A 22,857-nucleotide genomic window follows, 5' to 3' on the forward strand; every position below is an offset into this window, starting at 1 on the left:
GCCAAGCTAAGCCACTAACGATACAGAACCAGTGTTGTAGATATGTTTGTAAAGAATATGTTTAGGTATTTGGCCACATCCAGCTTGTCTGTGATGAGAGTGTTTTCTGTCATGTTTATAAATCTGGTTTTTAGTTTTTTGCTGCAGCCTAGATGGTTGTTGAGTCATTTCCAAAGTTCACATGGTTTGTTTTTGTTTTCCTCCGTTTTGCCATAGACGCTCTCGTGCAAAGGGGGGGGGGGGGTCTGATTCTCATGTTTTAGAAGGTGAAGCATTTCGAGTAGCCTGAAGCCTTGTGTTTTCTTTCTTTGGAATGCAAGCTCTCTCTCTCTGGACGATTCGATACATGCTGTCAATATTCAACTCACTTCAAAAACTAGAAGGGACGACCATCAATATGCTATAATTATTTCCCCCACAAGAAATGGTGCTCTTGGGTGCACTATCACCCTTGAACTGAGGGTGGCGGTAATGCCTCGAGGTGATTCTTTCCTTCACGGCTTTGCTGCCTACATAAAGAACAACACAACCACAACTTCCGGGCAGGAGTTTTTAAATAGCTAATTTTTTTTGCTCAGGGAACCACTTCTAGCTCACAGAACATTAGGTAGGACTGGTTATTGAATGTAATTTGTTTGTTTATGTATTACGGCGTTTATATTTTAGCTAGCTACTTGAGTTAGCGCCAGCGGTTTGCTAGTGTTTCGGCTAACAGTGAGCGTTCGCCTCATAATATATCTATGGTCCGCCTTGCTTTGTTTGCATCCCAGCCGGTCAAATGCTAACGTTAGCTAATACAAGAAATAACCAGCTAACGTTGAGTAACGCCTGCGTGCTCTCCCTGGCTACAATGTTACCCATAGACTGTGCACTTTTGTTTATTTATTAACGTCGTCTAAACTATTCGAATTAAAGCAACATTTTTCCTAACGTTAACTCGTCTATGTGTTTGTGTCTAGCTGGCTAGCTCGTTGCCTAAGCAGCTACCGTTAGCCATGTCAAGTTCTAAGAGGAGAAGAGCCACCTCTCCTTGCAGCAGTGTGAGTGGCGGAGGAGACTTTGACGATGCCTCCTCTACTCCTGGCAGTGGACGGAAGAGAAGGAGGATCAACAATGCTCAGACAGTAGACCCGGTACATTCACTTGAAGAGTCACGAGAAGACTCCATTGTAATAGGTCTCAGTTGATCTGATTGATTGAAAACTTTATTAACAGATTGCAGAATGGGTACAGTACAGCTCAATACATACACTTGTTAAGGGGATGCAGACCAGAGAAAGACTTTCGTCTTGTTTACATCAGGGTCCCCCATTTTCAATTCATCATAACATATATGACACACATACACGACATACAGATAGACAGTATGCATGTGTCTGTACCACGTTTTGCATCCATGCACTTTATGCAGGTTGCAGTGAAAGGTTGAGCACCATCCAAATTCAAATATGTTATTTCCTTCTTGGCCCAGGGAAGTTGAATCAATACTTTTGAACATGAGCTACTATCTCCCAAAGCCAGCAACGTGAAACTTAAGACTCAAAGTTGTCATGTCATCCGGTATATCGTTTGGAGCTGCTCCATAGACAACGAATGAGACCGATTTTTTTGTGTTAACACAAAAAAACGGTGTAATTCTATAGTAGTATTCTCTGTTCTGAAACTGAAAAAGTGTATAAAAACGGAATATTCCCCTGGGTGTTCTCAGTGTCATTTATTACCTCTTTCCCAATGCATTGTCATTGGAGCAGCTCCATACTTATACTTGATGACATCACAAGTTTGAGTTTTAGCACTCTAGTTTTTGGAGTTATTACCTAGTAATGTCTGTAACTGTTCCTCCCCTTCAGATTGCCGTATGCCATGAGTTGTTCAACACTGTCAGGGACCACAAGGATGACCATGGGAGGCACCTTTGTGAAGTGTTCATGCGGGTACCAAAGAGAAGGTATAGTGTGTGGTGTGATCTGTTGGGCAAGTCACACTAAAATCTATAGCATTGGAGAATCTATCGAGACTTATCCAAAGAAACCTGTACAATTAGGTGATGCACTGTGAATTACACATGTCAGGGTTGAAATTCTTAATAGTCAGAGGATTTTCTTCTTGACTAATCAGAAATTGACAATGCCGTTAAAATAGCTTTTTTTTCCTGTGGGTGCATTTTAATAACGCAAAATTACCTCTTTGTCATCAAAGATTAATATTTACCTGTGAATGCTGTTATGATGGCAGACGTTTTAATCATTTCCCAGTAATAACTTGTACAATATAAGAAATCGTTAAAAAATGGTTAATCTATTAAAAACATCTTAAGAGCCTAATGCCCAATTAGTCGACTAGTAGCAGCAGCCCTGCATCATGCTGAGAAAGTGGATCTGCTGATCTCTGTTGAGTTTATTTGGCCTAATTGAGTTTCTATTCCCCTCTCAGAAACCAGCCTGACTATTACGAGGCGGTGTCTCAGCCCATCGACATGTCAAAGATCCAGCAGAAGCTGAAGTCGGAGGATTACAGCGATGTGGATCAGCTCACAGCGGACTTCCAACTCATGTTCAATAACGCCAGATCATATTACAAGGTGTGAAGCACAAGGTTTAGCCCTATTTTTTTTTATTTTATTTAACCTTTATTTAACCAGGAAGTCCCATTGAGATACAAGATCTCTTTAGCAAGGGAGACCTGGCCAGTTTAGCCCCATCTTTGTAATATGACCATATGGTCACAATGGAAATTCATATAGACCGTTTCACTGGAATTCTGTTGTTGGGGGAACAGTTAGGAGGACCCAACTGTATTTCCTGTCAGCTATTGCATTAGTAAACACTGCAACAGGATGTAAATGTTGGGTCCTTTTTAGAATGTTACTGCTGTCACTTTGAAACAGTCTATCCACTTAGTAACTCATTACTTTATTTATTTGTGATATAATTAATTGATTCAATCTGAACTGGTTTATTTTGGTAATGTTTATATGTTATGAAAGATCAAATTAAAATTTACATTTTTGCCCAATGACGGCTTTAAAGGAAAACTCCAACATTTTGGGAAATTAGCTTATTTGGCATCTACCCTGGAGTTAGACAGAAGATGCATACCCTTTTTCTTCTCTGTGCATGCAGTAGGAGTAGGAAGACACGCACCGTTAGCCTAGCTTAGCGTCAGTCACTGGAAGTAGGTTCCTCCATTAGCCTAGTTCCCAACGTCTTCCTACTCCTACTGCATGCACAGAGTAGATGGCAAATAAGCTAATTTCCCAAAATGTTGGAGTTTTCCTTTAAGCTTTAAATATGATATGTTGCCTACATGATGATCATTCTCTCAAACCCTTCAGAATGACAGCGAGGAGTATCGTGCAGCGTGCAGGCTGTGGGAGGTATACGTGCAAACGAGGAACGAGTTTGTGCAGCCCGGAGACGGCGATGAGGATGATGAGGATGCAGACGACGACATGCTGGATACTCCAGGAATGTCCACAGAGGACGAGGTAATGGCTCACCTTATTGAGTTGCCTTTCTTTCCTCCGGCAACCTCGTGCAACTGGTTTATTGTGACAAATGCACCTCACTAACTATTTACTATACATTTTTTTTTTTTTTTTTTTTTTAATTGGTCTTTTTCCCCCTCCATTTTCCTCCGATTTTCTCCCATCCCAATGTTAGTCGTATGCCAATTCCCAGTCCCTTCCTGGTCGCTGCGCACTTACCCCCCACAGTCAGATCATCTGGGAGAGTGGAGGCTACCACGTGCTTCCTCCGACACACGTCCAGCCAATCACCGCTTCTTTTCACCTGGCAGCGCGGATTCTCATCGAGAGGGCGTAGCGTGTGGGAGGACCACACTATCCCCCTCGAGTCCTATCCGCGCTTAGCAGGCGCCCCGACCGAACTGTAGGAGTCGCTGTTTACAACGACCCCGACCCACCCCGCCAGCTTCTCCCACCCTCTAATACAGCCAATTGTATTAGTGCAGACGGCCAGCCAAGCTGGTGACAACCCCGGAGCTGTGAGCTGGATTCGAACAGGCGAATCCAGCTCACAGCTCCGGGGCTGGTGACGAACGCAATCTCCGCTCGGCCACCTAACCGCCTCTTTTACTATACATTTCTAATCATGCGGAAAGGTGCTGAAATGCTGTGTCAGAACCTGATTAATAATCCAAAAGTGCATGCCAGTTTGCATCTTAAAATCTTCTGTATTTCCTGTGTGGTGGAACTGATAATAATCAATTATGCATGTGACCAGATCTTGATAAAAATGTATTGGCAAGGCATTGGGAATCGATATAGAGGTCAATGGGTCTCATTCACCAAGGACTTACGACAAAAAGGGCTTTCTCTTAGGGCCATTTGAGACCTTTTCGGGCCAATTTTGGGATTCACCAACCGTCACAATAAAACATATATAATTAATATTATATTATAATATATTGTCTATATTCATGTCTTGCCCGAAAAGGTCTCAAATGGCCATAAGAGAAAGCCCTTTTTGTCGTAAGTCTGTTGGTGAATGAGACCCATTGACCTATGGCAGCAGGGTCTGTTGTCGGAAGGCCACCCGATGTAGACTGACTTTGTGCCGTCTGTCACAAAGATCTAGAACAGAGGGTTGTGGGGGAGAGATACAGGAGGGGGGTAAGACCTCTCTGGCATGAACATATACACACACTTGTATAGCTTATGTGTGAGGGAATTTAACCCAGATCAATGAGTGTAGAGACAGTCAGGTAGACTCAGTTGATAAGGTTTATTAGCTTACATGGAACCCAGGGCCCTCATTTATCAACAATGCGTAGAAAGTGTTCTATTTCCGTTCCTACCGACGGAATTTAGAATGTGTGTACGCACAGACAAATCGGGATTTATCACACGTGCGTACACAGGTCCTACGCACGCCTGCAAGTACTCCGTGTTGATAAATGCCACTTGTTCTACGCTCCGTGCTCGTGCACGATTGTAAGTATTTGCACATAGAACCGCCCGTAATTAACCATATATGGTAATGAAACACCCCCATGGAATGTGGAAAAGTGGACTAAGCCGAGCGACGTGTGTTATGGGAGAAATACGTGACAGGCTGACAGACGTGTACACGGTGATGTCGGATATGATATCTATTAACTTCCTTATGACCATTGCTGCCTGTGCAGCGCAAACACTAATAAAGACCGTTAACCACTGTTTGCCGTTGGTGTCATTAATAACCATGCTGGAATATGACTGCCTTTTTTCGTTTCGTTCGATTAATACCCAGGGATTAAAGTTCTCCGTCAATTTGATTCCAAAGGATTTTCCGTCAATTTTCTACCTGCATATGATTTGTAGAGGCATACAATCTATTTTGATGTCGGTATTAGGTAGGCTATATAAATGATATATATAGCCTACATTATGCAACAGTAATTTGCGCATGGCACAGACACGTCACACGGAGCCCCGCGAAGCCTGCATACAGTAAACTAACTTTATCGTTAATATAACTGTTGTCCTTGTATCTTTACGCTTATGATTTTTTTTAAAATATTTATAGGCTATAGGCCCTCGTTTGGCCATAATAGCCTATTCTCAAATGGCTAAATCTCCTCGCTGATGGACCCAGTATAGCCTATATCATATGTCTCCAAGGAATCGTGGGGCTCTGGGGAAGAAAGGTTGGCAACCCCTGCTAATAGCCTATATCCTTTATAATGTTATAGGCTATAGCCTATTTTATTTACAGTAGTCTGTGCCGAATTCAGACTCCCTGCCAGAATCGGACCCCCCTCGGGAAAACGCGCATACACTCTATCAGCCTACCCAGCATGTTATACTTTCTTTGTTAGAACTCAACTCGTTATTATTTTGCGCATAGATTGCAGAAATACAGGAAAGTTTTGATTATATTTAAAAGGCTTTGACATTGTAAAACGAAATAAGTGGAATTTCGAAGTTGTAAGCAGAATACAAGTCATATCACCCACACGATATATGCTACCTGTATCCAGAGCATGTATGCTTTTCATTCATTTAAGACACATTTATTGCAAGGGTTTTGTATACACATAAACTCAACAAATAACCTCTGTTCTCGTTGCGTTTTTAATTCCTTCTTATACAGTAGGAAGGGGGAAGAACACTATCGTGGGTGTTCATATGACTTGTATTCTGCTTACAGCTTCGAAATTCCACTTATTTTGTTTTACAATGTCAAAGCCTTTTAAATATAATCAAAACGTTCCCGTATTTCTGCAATCTATGCACAAAATAATAACGAGTTGAGTTCTAACAAAGAACGTATTACATGCTGGGTAGGCTGATGGAGTGTATGCACGTTCGGACTCTATAATATTATGTTCTCTCGGCAAATAGACTGTCCTATCTCTGAAAACAGTTCCCCGCGGAGCGCAGTCAGTGCACCCCTCCGATAACGCTATATATAAACCATGCTGCATTCATTCGGAAAGAAAGACCTATTCCAAATGCTATTTATAGGGTTTGACAATAATTACACTACTGTCGCTATTTTACAATTAACTACCGTAATTCCTCTAATAGTGACCGGTATTCAATTACAAACCGGGTCTCTATTAATGGCCGGATGCGCTCTTGAGCTAAGCAATTATAAGCCGACCTCCTAATACAAGCCGGGTTACTAATATACTGAGCTGCATACTGAGCTAGTTACTTGATTTCACTTTGAAAACGTTGAAATGACCAGTGACCACCTGTAATTGCACTGTTTACTATTTCATACAGTACTTGGTTTCAATAAATGAACCCAGTAAATTTTACTGGGTTCAAACTGACACAAAATGTTGATTTATTCATTATGATCTGTTTGAAAATTAGAAATATAGGCCTCTCTCTTATACATGCCTCCTCCTAATAAAAGCCTGGTACCCGCTACAGTTTAAGCAAATACAAGCCCGGGTCACTATTAGAGGAATTACGGTATAATGAATTACGGGTCATACAGAACACGCGCCAGTGTTTTGAACTAATACACGAAAGCTTATTTCCGTGTTGCAGTATTCATATTCTACCGTTGGGCGCCAGGTACGCATGGTCTGAGCTGTGCGTAGATATACGCTCAAAGTCAAGCACACGTTCAAATAGAGAAGTCCCACACTTTGCTTAGAAATTATCATACACACGGGTTACGCACATATCTGTGCGTACACACTATTGATAAATGAGGGCCCGGGAGAATTGGCGTGGAGAGACCCGGCGAAACCCCTGGCCGGCAGGGTCCCATAAACGGGCTCCTTGAGACAGGGGAAAACAATGGTCTTTATAGGTAGAGATGGGTATGTCCAGTTGTGGGAGACAATTGGATTGGATAGGGGGGGGGGGTTTGAGTTAGGGGATGGAGAGGGTAGGCTTGGCCCAAGTCGGGGTTGGAGGGTGATTCTATGAGGGGGGGGGGGGGGGTAGGGCTGGGCGACTAATTGATATTATCGATTCATTCGAATGAATGATTTAGGGCATTTTTGAAAAATTAAATCGATTTTCAAAAAATATAATAAAAATTCTTTCAAGAGTCACCTCATATTTTACAAAAAGTGATGTTTTGTGAAAGTTAGATTTGCACTTTATTAATCCCAATAGGAAAATTCTTTCTTGTTTGATGATCAAGAGGCACATTTTATTTGTTTTAAGTGCAGTTTGGTGAAAAAGCAAGTTATTGCACTATTAATCCCAATAGGGACATTCATCTTTGTTTGATCAAGAGTAACCTTTTATATTATATATATATATTATTATTTTTTTTAAGTGATTGGTGAAAGGTTTGCACTTCAGTCCCAATAGGGGGGGTGTCGGGTGAGGGGGACGAGGTAAGGAAGGGGAATGGGGTGAGTTTTTTTTTCTTTTCTTTTGGAATTCGAAGCTTCGGGGCTGAGATTCGATTTTAATTCGAAGCTTCGAGATATACCGTATATTAAAAAAAAATATATATAATTTTTTTTTATGTTTTGGGACTTGTACAGCACTTTGTTCAACTTTGTCAGTGCTGTAAAGTTAAAATCTTAGACAAACAAAACACTTTGCTTCATGAAATAAAAGCCGTCATTTGAGGCTTTATAAAAGCAGCACAATTAACACAAATCTGTCAGTGCCGAGTCCGACATCATCTTAAATAACAAACAGCGTTGCTTGTTGTAGTTAACAAAGAGAGGCAGAGTTGATTTTGCACAAAAAAAAGAAAATCATACATATTTTTTAATCGAATTTTATTTTCATATTCGAATCCCATGCCCATCGAACGAAGCTTCAAAGTATTTAAGACAGCCCTACAGTTATTCCACACTTATCAACAATGCTTTCCTTCCTTTGTATTGCTCAATAAATGGGGTTCAGAGTATTGCTGTGTTTGTTTTGTAGACCTCAGCTGGCTGTTTGAAGGAGATCTTGGAGCAGCTGTTGGAAGCTATAGTGGCACACGTGGAGCCCTCAGGGAGAGCGGTCAGTGAGCTCTTCCAGAAGCTGCCTTCCAAAGTGGTAAGGAGTTTTCAAAATCACGCAGACACTGAATTCCCAAATGATGATTCCAAGGTTGCTTTCACACATATAATAGTTTGGTAGATTCTAGACCATTTATCGATAACTGTGTGAAATCCATAAGTGGCGTCACTTTTCTTTGCATGTTTTTTTTTTTTTTTAAATGTAACGTTAGTTTGTGTGTGTCACGTGCATGCTTGTTTTTGCGATGCTGTAGTTGGCCCACGACAGTAAGTCGTGCTGAGAGCGCTCCTAGTAGCGATCAGGAAGATGCCGTAATAATAATAAATAAAAAATATTATAATAATTAAATCGATATTTATCGATAATTTTGTCCCGATTTATCGATTCTTCCATATGGCATATCGTCTCAGCCTTAGTAGAATCGCTGCGATTTGGGGGGGAAATTGCGACATTGTTGAATTTTCCCCTTTTGGTTCGGTTAGCGTTCACGTTGCACTTTTTCAAGTGCGCCAAACATTGTAAACAAACGTCACACGGTCGAAATGGTCACTCGTCTATTGGGACAGAATGCCAGAGTGAAACTTGCTGACACTTCCTGACATTGCAGGTTGACAAACAAACCGCAGGTCAGCCTTTTATTGGACATCATTTTGAATCCCATACCTGCCAATGTTATGCTGTGAAAAAGGGGCTTTTTAAACTTTCATGAATATTTCTTTCATTTTGGTAGTTTTGTTCTCATTCCTTTTCGTTGGAGGCTGACCGTGCACAGGCTCTGAGGAGATGTACGTTTACTCTGGGATGCCAGGTTGTGCAGGAATAGTTAAGCGTAGTGTATGAAGGGGCTAAAACTGTTTCTCAATCTAATCTGGCAACACATATCTTCCATACAAAGCCCGATATCATTCATGTCACTACAAAAATAAATAAAATGTTGTAAATGGGAGATTATATATGTGGACATAAAAATCGTGATTTCCACCGTAGCTGCACAAATGTCACTGCACAAACCGTGACAAATCCAACATGTCAGGCCTAGGTGGCCAATTCTACTTTGTACCTACACAGGACTTCACTCACCCCAGTTTGGGTCTAATCTAACAGGATTTAGTAACGTGTAAATAATAATGGGGGGCGACAGTGGCTCAGGAGGTTGTCTGGTAATCTGAAGGTTCCTGGTTCAATTGTGGCTCCTCCCGGCAGTGCGTCAAAGTGTTCTTGAGCAAGACACTGCTCCCGATGAGCAGGTTGGCACCTTGCATGGTTGCCTCCGCCGTCGGTGTGTGAATGTGAGGCATAAGTTATAAAGCTCTTTGGATAAAAGCAATGTATAAACGCAGTCCATTTACCATTTAGTAGTGTAACGTTGCAAAACATTTATGATTCCAACAAAGGCTGAGACGATATGCCATTTGGAAGAATCGATAAATCGGGACAAAATTATCGATAAATATAGATTACAATTGTTTGTAAAAGAAAAATAAGTTTCAAACTTTTTAAGTTATTTAATTTTGTTGAATTTTTTTTTCTTCAATTTTTCACATGACATAATACTAGACACACAAACATTAACAGTAAAAATCTACAATTAATCACAGGACTATGACAGTCCAGTATTTGAATCAATATAAATGTAGATTACAAGATATATACATAATAATTACAATACATACATATGCTCTTGCTCGCTCTCCCCCCTCAGGACCCCCCTTGGACAGTCCAACCATTATTTTGTTTAAAACCAAGGATTACAAATTCATATGCTATGCTTTATTTTCTCCACCACAACTGACCAAATTGCTATGCTGGCTTCATTAACACCTAGGATTCGTGCTGTAGATATCTCTAAATAAATCACATCAAGATGGGTAAGAATCCATACCTTCAGGCACATTTTCTCCGGTTGAATCCAACGTGATGCTATTAGCTTTTTGGCAGCCGTAAGAATTTTTATTTATTTAACGTTAGTTCGTTAGTACACACACAAACTAACGTTAAATAAATATTTTTATTTTTAACTCATTCAGAGCCACGCCCATATGACCAAATTAGGCCCTTCCGTGCCAGCGCTTTAGTCAATGGGAGGACGTGGAAATTTGTGAATGCTTAAAGGATAACTCCACTATTTTGGGAAATTAGCTTATTTAACATCTTCCCTGGAGTTAGACAAGAAGATGCATATCTTTTTTGTCTCTGTGCGTGCATTTTAGCTTTGGGAATAGATGCTCCGTTAGCATAGCTTAGCTTCATCACTGGAAGTGAGGCAGGACAGTAGCCTTACAGTGCCTTACAGTGTATTGCAAGGTCTGACATTGACCAAACTTGATATGCATGACCTTGGTGGGCTCTAGTTCAACTGCTGAAAAGGGGGTCAATGTCAGACTTTGCAATCAAAAGTTAGGGGGCTAATAACCCTTGCCATAATTTCAGTGCGCCCCTAACTTTTGATTGCAAGGTCTGACATTGACCCCCTTTTCAGGAGTTGACCTAGAGCCCACCAAGGTCATGCATATCAAGTTTGGTCAATGTCAGACCTTGCAATACACTGTAAGGCACTGTAAGGCTACTGTCCTGCCTCACTTCCAGTGATGAAGCTAAGCTATGCTAACGGAGCATCTATTCCCAAAGCTAAAATGCACGCACAGAGACAAAAAAGGTATGCATCTTCTTGTCTAACTCCAGGGAAGATGTTAAATAAGCTAATTTCCCAAAATAGTGGAGTTATCCTTTAAACTTAGGGATGTACCGATATGAAAATTTGCCACCGATACCGATTGTTCAACTAACACAATCGGCCGATACCGATATTTGTGGCAATTTCTTTTTATATGAAACTACTGTATATTTGTGTTACAAATTGTGCTCACCGATATGAACATAGGCCTCTTTACTTACATCAAGAAATGGCACTATCTCTCTCCCAGTATGGTCTGCCGGGCTGCAGCTAGATACTAGTTCTCCCAGTATGGTCTGCCGGGCTGCAGCTGGATACTATTGTCTCAACCAGAGCTCTTAACCAATGAAATTTTGATTGACAGTCGATTCTGCCAATTACGTCACACACCGCTTGCACCCACCTCTGCTGTTACCACCAATCGGCAAGCACGTATACATTTTTTACTTCCGCCTTTGTCCGCCATTGATTTTGACTAGAGGTTTTCTACAACAACAAAGCGCGGCCGACGTTTAGCTTTTAGCTCCGCAGGATGACTAAACGAGGCGTAATGATTTTACTGCAACGAATGTTATAATAAAACAAAGCCTTTCTATACATGTGTCTGATTGAAAACTTTATTAACAGATTGCAGAATGGGTAAAACTCAGGGCTCTATGAGCAACGGAAGGAACTGAGCTAGTATGAATGCTTGCTACGTTCGGGTAAATAATATGCTGATGTTATTGAACGTTTAACACTAACTATATAACGTTAATGCCACAAAACTAATGCATTTGTTAATCATAAGTAGTAACTTTGATGCAGTAGCTTGTGTGTGTGTGGGCCGGGGGCGGCGTTGTGCAGGTCGCGACGCAACTGAATGTTTTTTTGCCTTTTGACGCGGCACAAATTGATGGATATTTATCGGCTACTGCCATCGGCACATTCGAGCTTATAGGCCGATTGCAGTCAACAAAGGCACTTATCGGCCGATACCGATACCCGACCGATACATCGGTGCACCCCTACTTAAACTATATCTTAAATTATGGCTATGGGTCTAATACACCCGTCGCTTATCAATGACTTGCTTGCAGTCAACATGTACGAAACGGATTGTTTTTTCATTGGTACATTTCCGTTTTATACCGTTTTGAATAAGAGTATAGTTTTGGAGATTTCTAGTAATTCCAGAGAAATCCGTGATAATAGCCCATACACAAAACACGTTGTAATTTTTCGGCTGATTTATGAATAGTTTTAAAATAAACGCTAGATTATCGATAATGTGTCTTTATGCACGCTAGAGAAGCGGGCTGAAAAATCGATTATCCATGACTTGGTCAGCTCTAACATCACGCACACACACCCACGCTCCGATGGCGGAGAAAAAAACATCTGATTAACCCAAGACTGGTAAAATAGTCCTTACCTCACATCATATAATAATGCAGGACCTGTTCAGAGGTCTTTAATTGGCATGCAATTATCCTCAATCTTTAGCGGTTAGCACACACGGTTAGCACACACACACCGGAACACACACACGCATGCATCGTCTTTGTAGGATCGCCGATGCCATTCGTCTCTGCGCTTGACCCATCCCGTCGTCCTTCCCCCCCCAAGGGCAGCCGGGAGCAGACAGGCGTCGGCGAGGGCCGCGCCCGGGGACCAATCCAAGTGCTCCTGCCCGTCTTCGTCAAGGACGCCACAGCGTTAGCGATCTGATGTTGTGCATGTTTTTCCATTGGGTTTATCTTATTGGGGGGGAAACCCTTGCGAGCACGGGGAGAACATGCAAACTCCACACAGAAAGGCCTGGGAGATACCCCACCTGGGTACCTGGCATCATGGAAACCTGGTCCCCGAGCGGGAATCGAACCCTGGACCTTCTTGCTGTGAGGCGACAGTGTTAACCACTACACCACCATGCCGCTTGTTCTGCAAAAAGATTAATCCAATTCCTGATTGCCATTCCAAATATTGATCCAACGTTATAGTCCAAAACACATAATCGACGCTGCTCCCAGCGTTGCCAGTGAATGTGGTAACACGATACTGCTTGCCCGAGAAGGGAAACCCCGGACCGGAGTTTTTTTTTCTGATGCACAGTCCCAGCCAATCCAATCCAATGATGTGCAATACCATCCGGGAGGCGATAGGCGGCGGTATTTGCCCTTTGTGAGCTCAGACACATTCCCAATCATAACGTCAGGCTGGATGGATGAAAAATTTATGGATATCGCTAATAAAAGAAATAACGATTAAAACCCGAGTTTTCTCGGGTCTTGGCACGCAACGCAGGGCGAGTTAACCCGACTAATCTCGTGGTTGTCACTGAATGGGTTAAAGAAAAAAGCATTTACATTTCTTTGTTTAGAATTTTTTTTTACACATGCAAAAAAATCACACAGATTTAAAAGTGGTCTCAGCCTTAACACATTGGGCGCCAGCCATTAGCCTTATCCTTGTAGCTAACGTGCCAGGTTTCCATAGCCTACTTTCACTGTGCGTCACTATATTTGGAGTGCTATTTCTATATTATAGCCATGGAGACAATACTATGTTAATTTCACAGTCACTTTCTTCTGTCGAACATGCAAAAAAGAGATAATTATTTCATGTATACGTTCGCTCGTTATCCCGTGGTGAATATTGTATCGTTTAGGAGTGATCTGGGCTATTTCCTGAAAAGCTGAGTTATAGGGCGCTATGTGAATTCCGCTATAAGCGTTGGCGTTTCTTCTCTGGACACGCTACTATTTCCAAATCAAATGTATATAATAGGTATTAATTATGTTTCATCATGAATGCATGAAAGGGGGTCGTTTTGAAAACATTGTAGGATCAAGGTGAAATTGATGTCATATAGTCCTTACCTTTGATCAGGGTTATTCCAAAAAGAATATTCCAATAGTCTGATCGCGATTTCCAGTATTGATGTCCATCTGGTCCTGGACATAATTTGGCACAACTTATGGATCGAGTGTGCTAGATGCGTTTCGAAGTGGTCGGATGAAGCGATTTACTTGGCTCCGTCTAAATTCTGCGCCCGGAGGGCTTTAAATGTAACACAAGGTGAGAAATAAGGTTTCAAAGGGTGGGCGATACTGCCACCTAGCATGATGCGGCCGGTATTGCACTTTGGCGATCTCAGAATGATTCCCTATGGGAACACCAAGCTCTGTGAAGATATAATGAATAAAAATATTGAATAAAAGAAAAAACGACCAAAACCTGAGAAATCTCGGGTCTGGCGCCCAACTGCTGGCGAGTTAACGCGGGATATCTCGGGTATGTCACCGAATGTGTTAATTCCAACTTGATCAGTCAGACTCTGCAACGACGTCCCTTTTGTAAATCTCTGCACTTCTCTCTCCTTCATTAGCATTACCCAGACTACTATGCCATTACCAAGGAGCCCATCGATCTACGAGCTATTGCTCAGAGGATACAGGTAGTTAATTCATTTCTTGACTAATTTAGTCTTTTTCTGTTGAGTTGCTAATTATCAGTATCAGATATGCTTGGTGTTTAGGATGAACTGAACATTTTCTGAATACAAATTTGGGTTTTGTTCTAATTGTGTTTTTCCTCCTCTAGATCGGTTACTATAAAAGCATCAATGCCATGGCCAAGGACATCGACCTGATGGCCAAAAATGCCAAAGCATACAATGAACCAGGATCTCAGATTTTTAAGGTAAATGCTATCTGATGTGCTTCCCATTCCTTACATATATATATTTTTTAAACCAGACTTTAAAAAACAAAACTTCTCTTTATCACATAGGACGCTAACACCATCAAAAAAGTCTTCATTCAGCGGAAGACTGACATCGAACACGCGGAACCCACCAAATCAAGTCTTCGCATCAGGTATTTGAGCACCACAGCGGTACTTTTTCATGTATTCTCCTCATGCACCTCAAATGTAAGTCGATGAAAAATCCGCCGGCCAAAGCAAAATTTTGCGGCGAGGGGAGGGTTCACATGTTTTTCTACATTTTCCTCTTGCTCTCCCGCTAAGAAACCGCAGGTCTGCTCAGGGGGACCGTCTCTCTGCCATCACTATGTCACTCCAGTACGGCTCGGAGAGCGAAGACGACCCTATGCTCTCTGGTAAGCGCCGTCCCTCCGCTATACGGCCGTCTCTCTGCTTCTCCTGCGAAGACGGCAAAGTAACGTCCGCTCGTCTTTCTTCTGCGTTTGTCTTTCCTCTCAGGATCCGTGCTTTACGACGAAGGGGAGTCTGAGGCAGAGTGCCTGAGCTCCAGCATGGACATGGGCAGTCCCATCTTCCAGCTGTACGAGATGGTGAGGGGGGGCAGGAACAGCCAGGGCCTCCTTCTCTCGGAACCCTTCCTGCACCTGCCCTCTCGTAGGGAGTACCCAGACTACTACCAGCAGATCAAGCAGCCCCTCGCCCTGCAGCAGATCAGGCAAGGGGCAATCGCACACCTGTCAATCCAGGCGTATCGTTGTTATTTTGACCTTTCTTTGATGCGGTTTTATCTTGCGTTAAGCACTTTGTAACTTTGCTATACAAATTACGAATACATGTTTATTATTATTATTATTATCATTATTTATTATTATTATTATTATTATAATAAATTGAGTCGATGGATGAGTGAACTGTTGTTTCGTCTCCAGGGAGAAGATGAAGAACGGAGAGTATGACAGTGTGGAGCAGATGGACACCGACCTCACGATGATGTTTGAGAACGCAAAGCGTTACAACATGCCCAACTCTGGCATTTATAAACGGGCTCTCCGGCTTCAGCAGATCTTGCTGGTAAAGACGATTCCTGCACTTTTTTATTAGGTTGTATATTTTTGTTAAATTTTTTTACAGTGCGTTAGGGGCATTTCACAAAAAATCAAGGCAGTATTATCTTTCATATAATCTCACACATATCCCAAAACGGTTTTGCACACATTTATTTATTAGTTAATGAGTTTGAGGACACTGAATCCTCAATGAAGTGATGGAGAGAAACTGCCATCACTATGACACGATAAAAAAGTCCCACAACATGATAGACGTGGATAGACTATAAACACTAGATATTGATTGACACGTATACATTTGATTTTTGTTTTCTTCCTTCAGTTGAAAAAGAGGGAACTCCTGCGCAGAGACGATGAGGATGGAGACAGCATCCTGTCGTCTGATACAGGGAGCACCAAGAGGAAAAGGTGCGACTGCAACCTATCCTCCACTTTGTCCTTCACACAAAACACTTAGGCCCAATGTTTTGTATGCTAGCTATGCTACACCTTGCATTCAGACTCCTGTTATTGGCTACCAATATGCACTCTTTCATCTTGCTGTGTATTCTGTTCTATAGAACTACCTCATGGTACACTTACTTACACTTTCCGCTACAACTGCACCAATCTGTATGTACGGCATGCAGGTAATATTGATTTCCATAGTAATAAATGTATGTAATATCTATATAGGGCCTGGGGAAGATTTCCTTTTTATTGATAAAAATCACAAGATGGGTTTTTTAATCTATGCCTTTTTTCAGTGGATATGGGAAGATTTTGCTAAATGTATTTCTCTACTTTGCCTTGCGCTGAGTTTCTTCTGAACTACGGAGACTCTGTTGACGAAATTACATCTTTTGACAACAATTACCGGTGCTGGCCCCCTGAAACCAGTACTGTCGAGCCTAATCAAATTGATATTGAATCATATCGGGACCTTGGAAATCTAAATCTAACCGGGAACCTAGTAATGTAGTCATACAGCCGTATTGGATTGCACCTTGTACCATCATGTGTGTCAGCATGTTCTGTAAAAGTCGACTATGTATCTCTTGAGTGACCAAAATAAAATTCCTGTATATCCATTGTATTTGGTGAATATCTTTTGAAAATCTTTATTCATATCTACTTTGATCTCTTCTTCAGCCATAAGAAGAACATCAAGAAGAACCGGATGAAGGCCCTGTACGCGGCGGTGACTGACGTCCGGGAGGGGAACACCAGCCGACGCCTCTGTGACCTGTTCATGGTGAGACCCTCCAAGAAGGACTACCCCGACTACTACAACGTCATCCTGGAGCCCATGGACCTGAAGACCATTGAGCACAACATCCGCAGCGAGCGCTACACCACGGAGGAGGCCCTGTTGGCCGACCTGAAGCTGATGTTCCGCAATGCTCGTCACTACAACGAGGAGGCATCTCAGGTAGGGGGCGTGGGAGCGCCACGGGGAAAACTGTAGAAGCGTCGTCTTGTTGGCTGTTCCAAAAGTGTTTGAGTTGGATGTTTATTTTTCTCATATTTCTTTATATCCAGTGTTAATTATATTGATTACACTGTTTATGCTGCTTTGATGCCTGACATTCCCCAAGGGGATTAATAAATGGATATCATATCTTATCTTACGTGTTTGAAAAGAGAAAACACGAATGACCTCAGGGCTCTACAGTGCGAGCATTTCACTTGCATTTTCCCCTAAAAATTTATTTGTGCGAACCGGAAAAATTATTTACGAGCACAGTGTGCGAGTAACAGTTTTGCGTAATAGGCGCGTCAACGCACAATTGTCATTTAATAATATACACGGAGCAGCGCGGACCTTCAATTTTAGAAGCTATGACATCTAGCTATTCAGCCCTGCGTTTAACAGCTCTGTGACAACTTATCTCACGAGTCACGCTGTTTCTATGTGTAAGGAAAACTTTGAGAGGAACGGGTCCAATGGTCTAACATGCTTTGCATCCTCTCTCCTGATTCCTGAACCTATTTCATTCAAAAGGAAGATATTGATGGACATTAGCTATAGTATATAGCTCAGCAGCTGTAACGGAATCATTTTATTATTTTTGATTATTTATGTTTCAACAGTGTCAAAATATTAAATTATTATTAATTAAAGAACTTTCTGTCATCTAATAATATATTCCATTACCTTTCCTATCGGTATCGAAGTCAAAAACCAACAACATACAAAAGCAGCTGGACAACCGATATCCTTTGTGTCTAGTAGGCATGGGCCAATGTGTGATTTTAGTGGTATGTGCTATTGCCAGATGTTTGTCCCTTAGTATGCACAGTATAATATGCATGTAATAAATAGTTTGTCAATAAACTGTTACTTGAAAATGTTTCACTGTGCTCCTACATTTTTTCATGTGCTCCTTGGGAAAAAGGTTAGCCTAGAGCCCTGTACTTGTTTTACAGAACAAATGTGACTCGGCATGGCCTAGGCCGACTTGTGACGGCGAGTTAGTTTCCTCAGAAATTGCGAAAATGTCTCGCACTTCAGAAATATGTAAAAATCGAAATATAGCTTTGAAATGTTCTTTCTCTGTTCCCTTATTTGCAAAACTTAATACAACTTGTAAATGAGTTAATTATTGTTATATTGTCCGACAGTGACTTACTTTGACTTAAGCCTTTGCACTCCCTGCGGAGCATAGGCCACTGACGATTTCTTTCCATGTTGCGCGGTTTTTGGCCTCCCGAACGATGTTGTGCCATCCCAGTCCAGCCTCTTTCATTTCCCCTTCCCAAGAACGGCGCCAGGTGTTTCGAGGCCTGCCGCGTTTCCTCTTTCCTGGTGGGTTCCATCGTAGGGCTTGCCGGGTGATGTTTGTGTCTTCCTTTCTCAGGGTATGGCCTATCCACATCCACTTTCTCTTCTTTATTTCTTCTGGTGGGGGTGGGCGTGGGCGACGCGTATGCTGTGAGAATGCAATCGATTTAGCAAACCGACACAATAATAATAATAGTGAGCCGTGGGTCAACGTGGAGCAGCGATGACTCCGTACACTGCCTCGTTGATATTTGAGCAGACGATCACATTCGTCAGATGCTGGAGAACACGCAAGTGTACAGAAAGTTTAGTGACTGTAGTGACGCTGCAACAGCAGCACCGTGCGAGACAACAACACCTCCTCTCTCTCTCTCTCTCTCTGTCTCACTGACTCTCTCTCTCCGGGTCTCCCTCTCTCTCTCACCGAGAGAATGAATGTGGACTGTTCCATCGGGGAGCTTCGGTGGTAATGTGAGTGGCTACAGACCGCTGCACTTAAATATAAACATTAGTCTACCTTGAGACGTGATGAGGTAATTGTAGATGTCGCCATAAGACGCTTCTGGCCATTTAGTGGGATCATTGTTTCATTATCCTGGTCGGCTGAAAGGACACTGGTCACCGAAGCTCCCCCCTCTGATGGAACAGTCCACATTCATTCGTCCGTCATCTCGCGTCTCCAGACTCTGTGGGCAATCTGCGCATGTGCATGGGTAATAATAGGTGCTTTAAAATGGGCTTTTTCGCTGCCGATTTAGTTCTGATCGATTAGGAATGGCTCGCGCCGTGTTCAGGAGATTGAGGCGCATAAAAGACTATTCGATCATGTCTCCAGCACCCCCACAGTCGTATCTGCAACCACTTACATCACGGCTCTCATCCACATTAATTAATTTGCTCCCCCGCTCTCTCCTCCCCGATTTCAATGTAACGCAGATATTCAGGGTTGGGGGGGGGGGGGCACACCCCAAAATCTGACCAATGAGTGATAGTTTGCTCGCGCGTGCGTTTGTTTTGGTCCGTGTGAACACAGCCGTGTGAACACAAACAAACTAAGAATCAAGTGCAACAATTGTATCATAATAGTTCCTGAATCGGAACAAAGCAAACAAACTACAGGTGTGAAAACACCCTCAGATTTATTTTTCTCTTGTCCATTTATTTCCAAGTTTCTTTAATAGTTGTCATACAGAAGTACAGAATACTTTTATACAAAATGCTTCTTACTGTTACTGTTACGCTTTTGTTTGCTTTCTAATTTAAAATACAGTTTGAAACCGTCTGTACACAGTAGGCTAGCAGAACTAGACTCCAGTCACGAGTCACGGTGCACATGTGCGGTGGTTTGTCCACCAAAAAAGCGCCAAAAGATCGAAAATAAACTAGCAGAGCCAGAACTGTTCAACTCCCCTGGAGCCACAGCCAGCAGAGAAGCCAGTTTACTTTAGCTTTTAAACCAGCTGCAGCCTGAGAACTGGAGTGTGAGGGGATGTAACACTAAAGATGGCGGCAATGACAAAGAATTGCTGCAAAATAAACATACATCTGTTATTAAATTTTTTTTTAATACGTATAACAATTCGATAATTATCGATATCGAGAAATATGATAACATTATCATATCGTTATCGCGATAAGATTTTTTTTCCATATCGCCCAGCCCTAGTCTCCCTCTAGTTCAATGTTTTGCTGGCACTTTGTGTTGATCTTCATAATCTTGGTTTTTACCCTATTGATCTTCATTCCTAGAGTTGAGGCTGTTTCCTTTAGTTTGTTGGTCTTTTGTTGCATTTGCTGGTGACTGTGTGATAAGAGAGCTAGGTCATCTGCAAAATCGAGGTCTTCAAGCTGGTGCATCAGTGTCCACTGGATGCCGTTTCTGGCTCCTTCTGTTGTCTTCTTCATGGTCCAATCAATGGCCAGGAGGAACAAGAAGGGGGACAGCAGGCAGCCTTGTCTCACTCCGGTCTTTATCTCGAACGGGTTTGAGGGCTCCCCTCTGTGCAGTACCCTACTTGTCATCCCGTCATATGATCCTCTGATGATGTTGATGTACTTCGGTGGGGTTCCATAGTGCTCCATCAGGTGCCACAGACTGTTCCTATCTAGACTGTCAAAGGCCTGTTCGAAATCGATGAAGTTGATGTATAAAGAGCTGTTCCATTCCAGGGACTGTTCGATGATGATCCTCAGTGTGGCGATCTGGTCTATGCATGACCTTTCTTTCCGGAATCCTGCTTGATGGTCTCTGAGGAGCATGTCAACGGCAGTCTTCATCCTATCTAGAATTATCCGGTTGAAGACTTTGCTGGCGGTTGAAAGTAGCGTGATCCCCCGGTAGTTCTTGCATAGTGCAAGGTCCCCTTTCTTTGGTATCTTCACTATGTAACCTTCTTTCCAATCTTTGGGTATCCTTTCTTCTTGCCAAATTTTCCTCATGAGGGGATGGAGTGCTTTGATGCTTAGTGATGTCGGTCTTGAATGCTTCACTCGGAATGGTGTCTGGTCCTGCTGCTTTCCCATCTCTCAATTGTGATATTGCTTTCCTAGTTTCTTCTTTTGTTGGGGGGGTCATTTTCACTGGGAGTGTGTCTGTTGCTGCTTGTATATCTGCTGGGATGCTCGCTGGTGCTCTGTTGAGCAGCTCTGTGAAATGTTCTACCCATCTCCTTGTTTGTTCTTCCTTTGTGGATAGTGTGTTTCCTGCCTTGTCTTTTATGGGCTTCTCTGATCTCATCCTTCTCCCCGAGAGCTTCCTGGTGATGTTGTATACCTCTCATGTTTCTCTGTCCCGCTGCTTCTTCTGCTTGTGTAGCAAGCTCTTCGACAGTGTGTTCCCAAAGCTTGGGAAAGGACTACAATTTGCGAGCGGAGCGGAGCCTCTGAAGGGTGTGTGCGAGCGCCTGTTCATTACAGCTCATTCATTACACGGTACTTGAGAGAGGTGCTAAAGCAGACCCATAGCTCTGCTTTCATCATAGGAGAGAACGGGAAAAAAAAATAAAAAAAAGCATGCATAGTGTAACATTAAGTTACACTTCTATCTTAACAAGCACCAGAGACAAGCACCTCTCTATATCATTTACGCGAGTCTATTCTGGCGGCCGTTCTGTCGCCCTGCCGACATTAAACACGTCTGTTATTATTAAATCACTTAACATGTTAAGAATTTTATGAGCGAATGAATTTCATTAGATTAGATTTAATGCTACCTGATGTCATATCAATTAATTTAATAGATTATACAGTTGAGGGGGGGGGGGTGGCTTTTTTTTGTTGCTGGCTGGCCGACACTTGTGTGTGTCCCTCTATCTCCCTCTCTCTCGCTTGCTCGTTCTCTGCTGTCTGTCGGCACCCGCGCACGTCAACCCGTAATTCCTCAAGCTGCATTAACAGAAACTTGATTAATATCTTGACTATTTTGAGATGCTTGCTATCCTAGGTAAAACTAACAATTACCAACAGCTCAACTCTTCCATAAAGTCCACAACATAAGTTCATGAGATGCTTTTGTAAGATAACAGTGTTTCTAGCCTTTTAATCATTTCTCTCACTCGTCACCTGCTGCTCCGTGACTGGCCTCTGCCTTGTCATTTTACTTGGATATCTCATTAGCTGTCTCGCATTAGCTGTCTCCCTGTTAGTACATCCATAGTCAGAAGAAACGACACTGCAACGTGATCTCTTTCCTGATGTTTATTTTCATAAACATAGCTTCGTAACGAGATGTAACCCATTCTGTAATGTCCTTGAACCGTCTTTGAAGAAAAACTAAATTCATTATTCTCCACCGTCTCTTCTCTCATTAGTCCAATGGTTCTGAGGCCTCGTCGTAGCCAACAACCATTCCCTGTTAGCCGAAGCTAGTGATGATGTGGCACTTGCCCTCCCCCACCCAGCGAGGGTGAGGAGGGATTTCAAAGTCTCTGATCAGCATGTCTGCTCGATTCCAATTTTCAGTTTTTTCTCCCCGTCCCCAATTTAGTCGCTGTGCCAATTCCCCCCCTCCCCTACCTGGCTGCTGTATGCATGTTCTCCTACGAAGTCGGTACAAGGGCGTCCCGAGCCGACTGCACGCTTCCTCCGATACGTCCGGCGACTGCCAGTGACGTCTTTTCACTTGGCAGCGAGGACTCTCATTGGTGAAGTGTAACGCGTGGGAGGGCACGCTATCTCCACCAAGTCCTGCCCCCGCTGAACAAGC

The 22,857-nt window shown here is 42.6% G+C and overlaps 1 protein-coding gene across 4 annotated transcripts in view; it reads left to right on the forward strand.

Moving 5' to 3' along the window:
• Positions 1–530: 530 nt before the first annotated feature.
• The window catches only part of LOC311230613 (protein polybromo-1-like), a 70,777-nt gene continuing 48,450 nt past the window's right edge, over positions 531–22,857 (forward strand). For 3 of the 4 annotated variants that reach the window (XM_084316941.1, XM_084316942.1, XM_084316944.1), the window contains exons 1-14: positions 531–607; positions 960–1,133; positions 1,851–1,948; positions 2,434–2,581; positions 3,335–3,487; positions 8,360–8,476; positions 14,485–14,553; positions 14,700–14,798; positions 14,889–14,974; positions 15,126–15,217; positions 15,321–15,537; positions 15,752–15,893; positions 16,212–16,297; positions 17,021–17,300. In XM_084316941.1, the coding sequence (XP_084173067.1) occupies positions 996–1,133; positions 1,851–1,948; positions 2,434–2,581; positions 3,335–3,487; positions 8,360–8,476; positions 14,485–14,553; positions 14,700–14,798; positions 14,889–14,974; positions 15,126–15,217; positions 15,321–15,537; positions 15,752–15,893; positions 16,212–16,297; positions 17,021–17,300 (1,725 nt within the window). In that variant the 5' untranslated portion in view covers positions 531–607; positions 960–995. The remainder of the gene's footprint in view (positions 608–959; positions 1,134–1,850; positions 1,949–2,433; positions 2,582–3,334; positions 3,488–8,359; positions 8,477–14,484; positions 14,554–14,699; positions 14,799–14,888; positions 14,975–15,125; positions 15,218–15,320; positions 15,538–15,751; positions 15,894–16,211; positions 16,298–17,020; positions 17,301–22,857) is intronic. The other variant, XM_084316943.1, reaches the window with a different exon arrangement.

The sequence above is a fragment of the Notolepis coatsorum genome (assembly GCF_963971535.1).
Source record: "Notolepis coatsorum genome assembly, chromosome: 6".
Lineage (NCBI taxonomy): Eukaryota > Metazoa > Chordata > Actinopteri > Aulopiformes > Paralepididae > Notolepis > Notolepis coatsorum.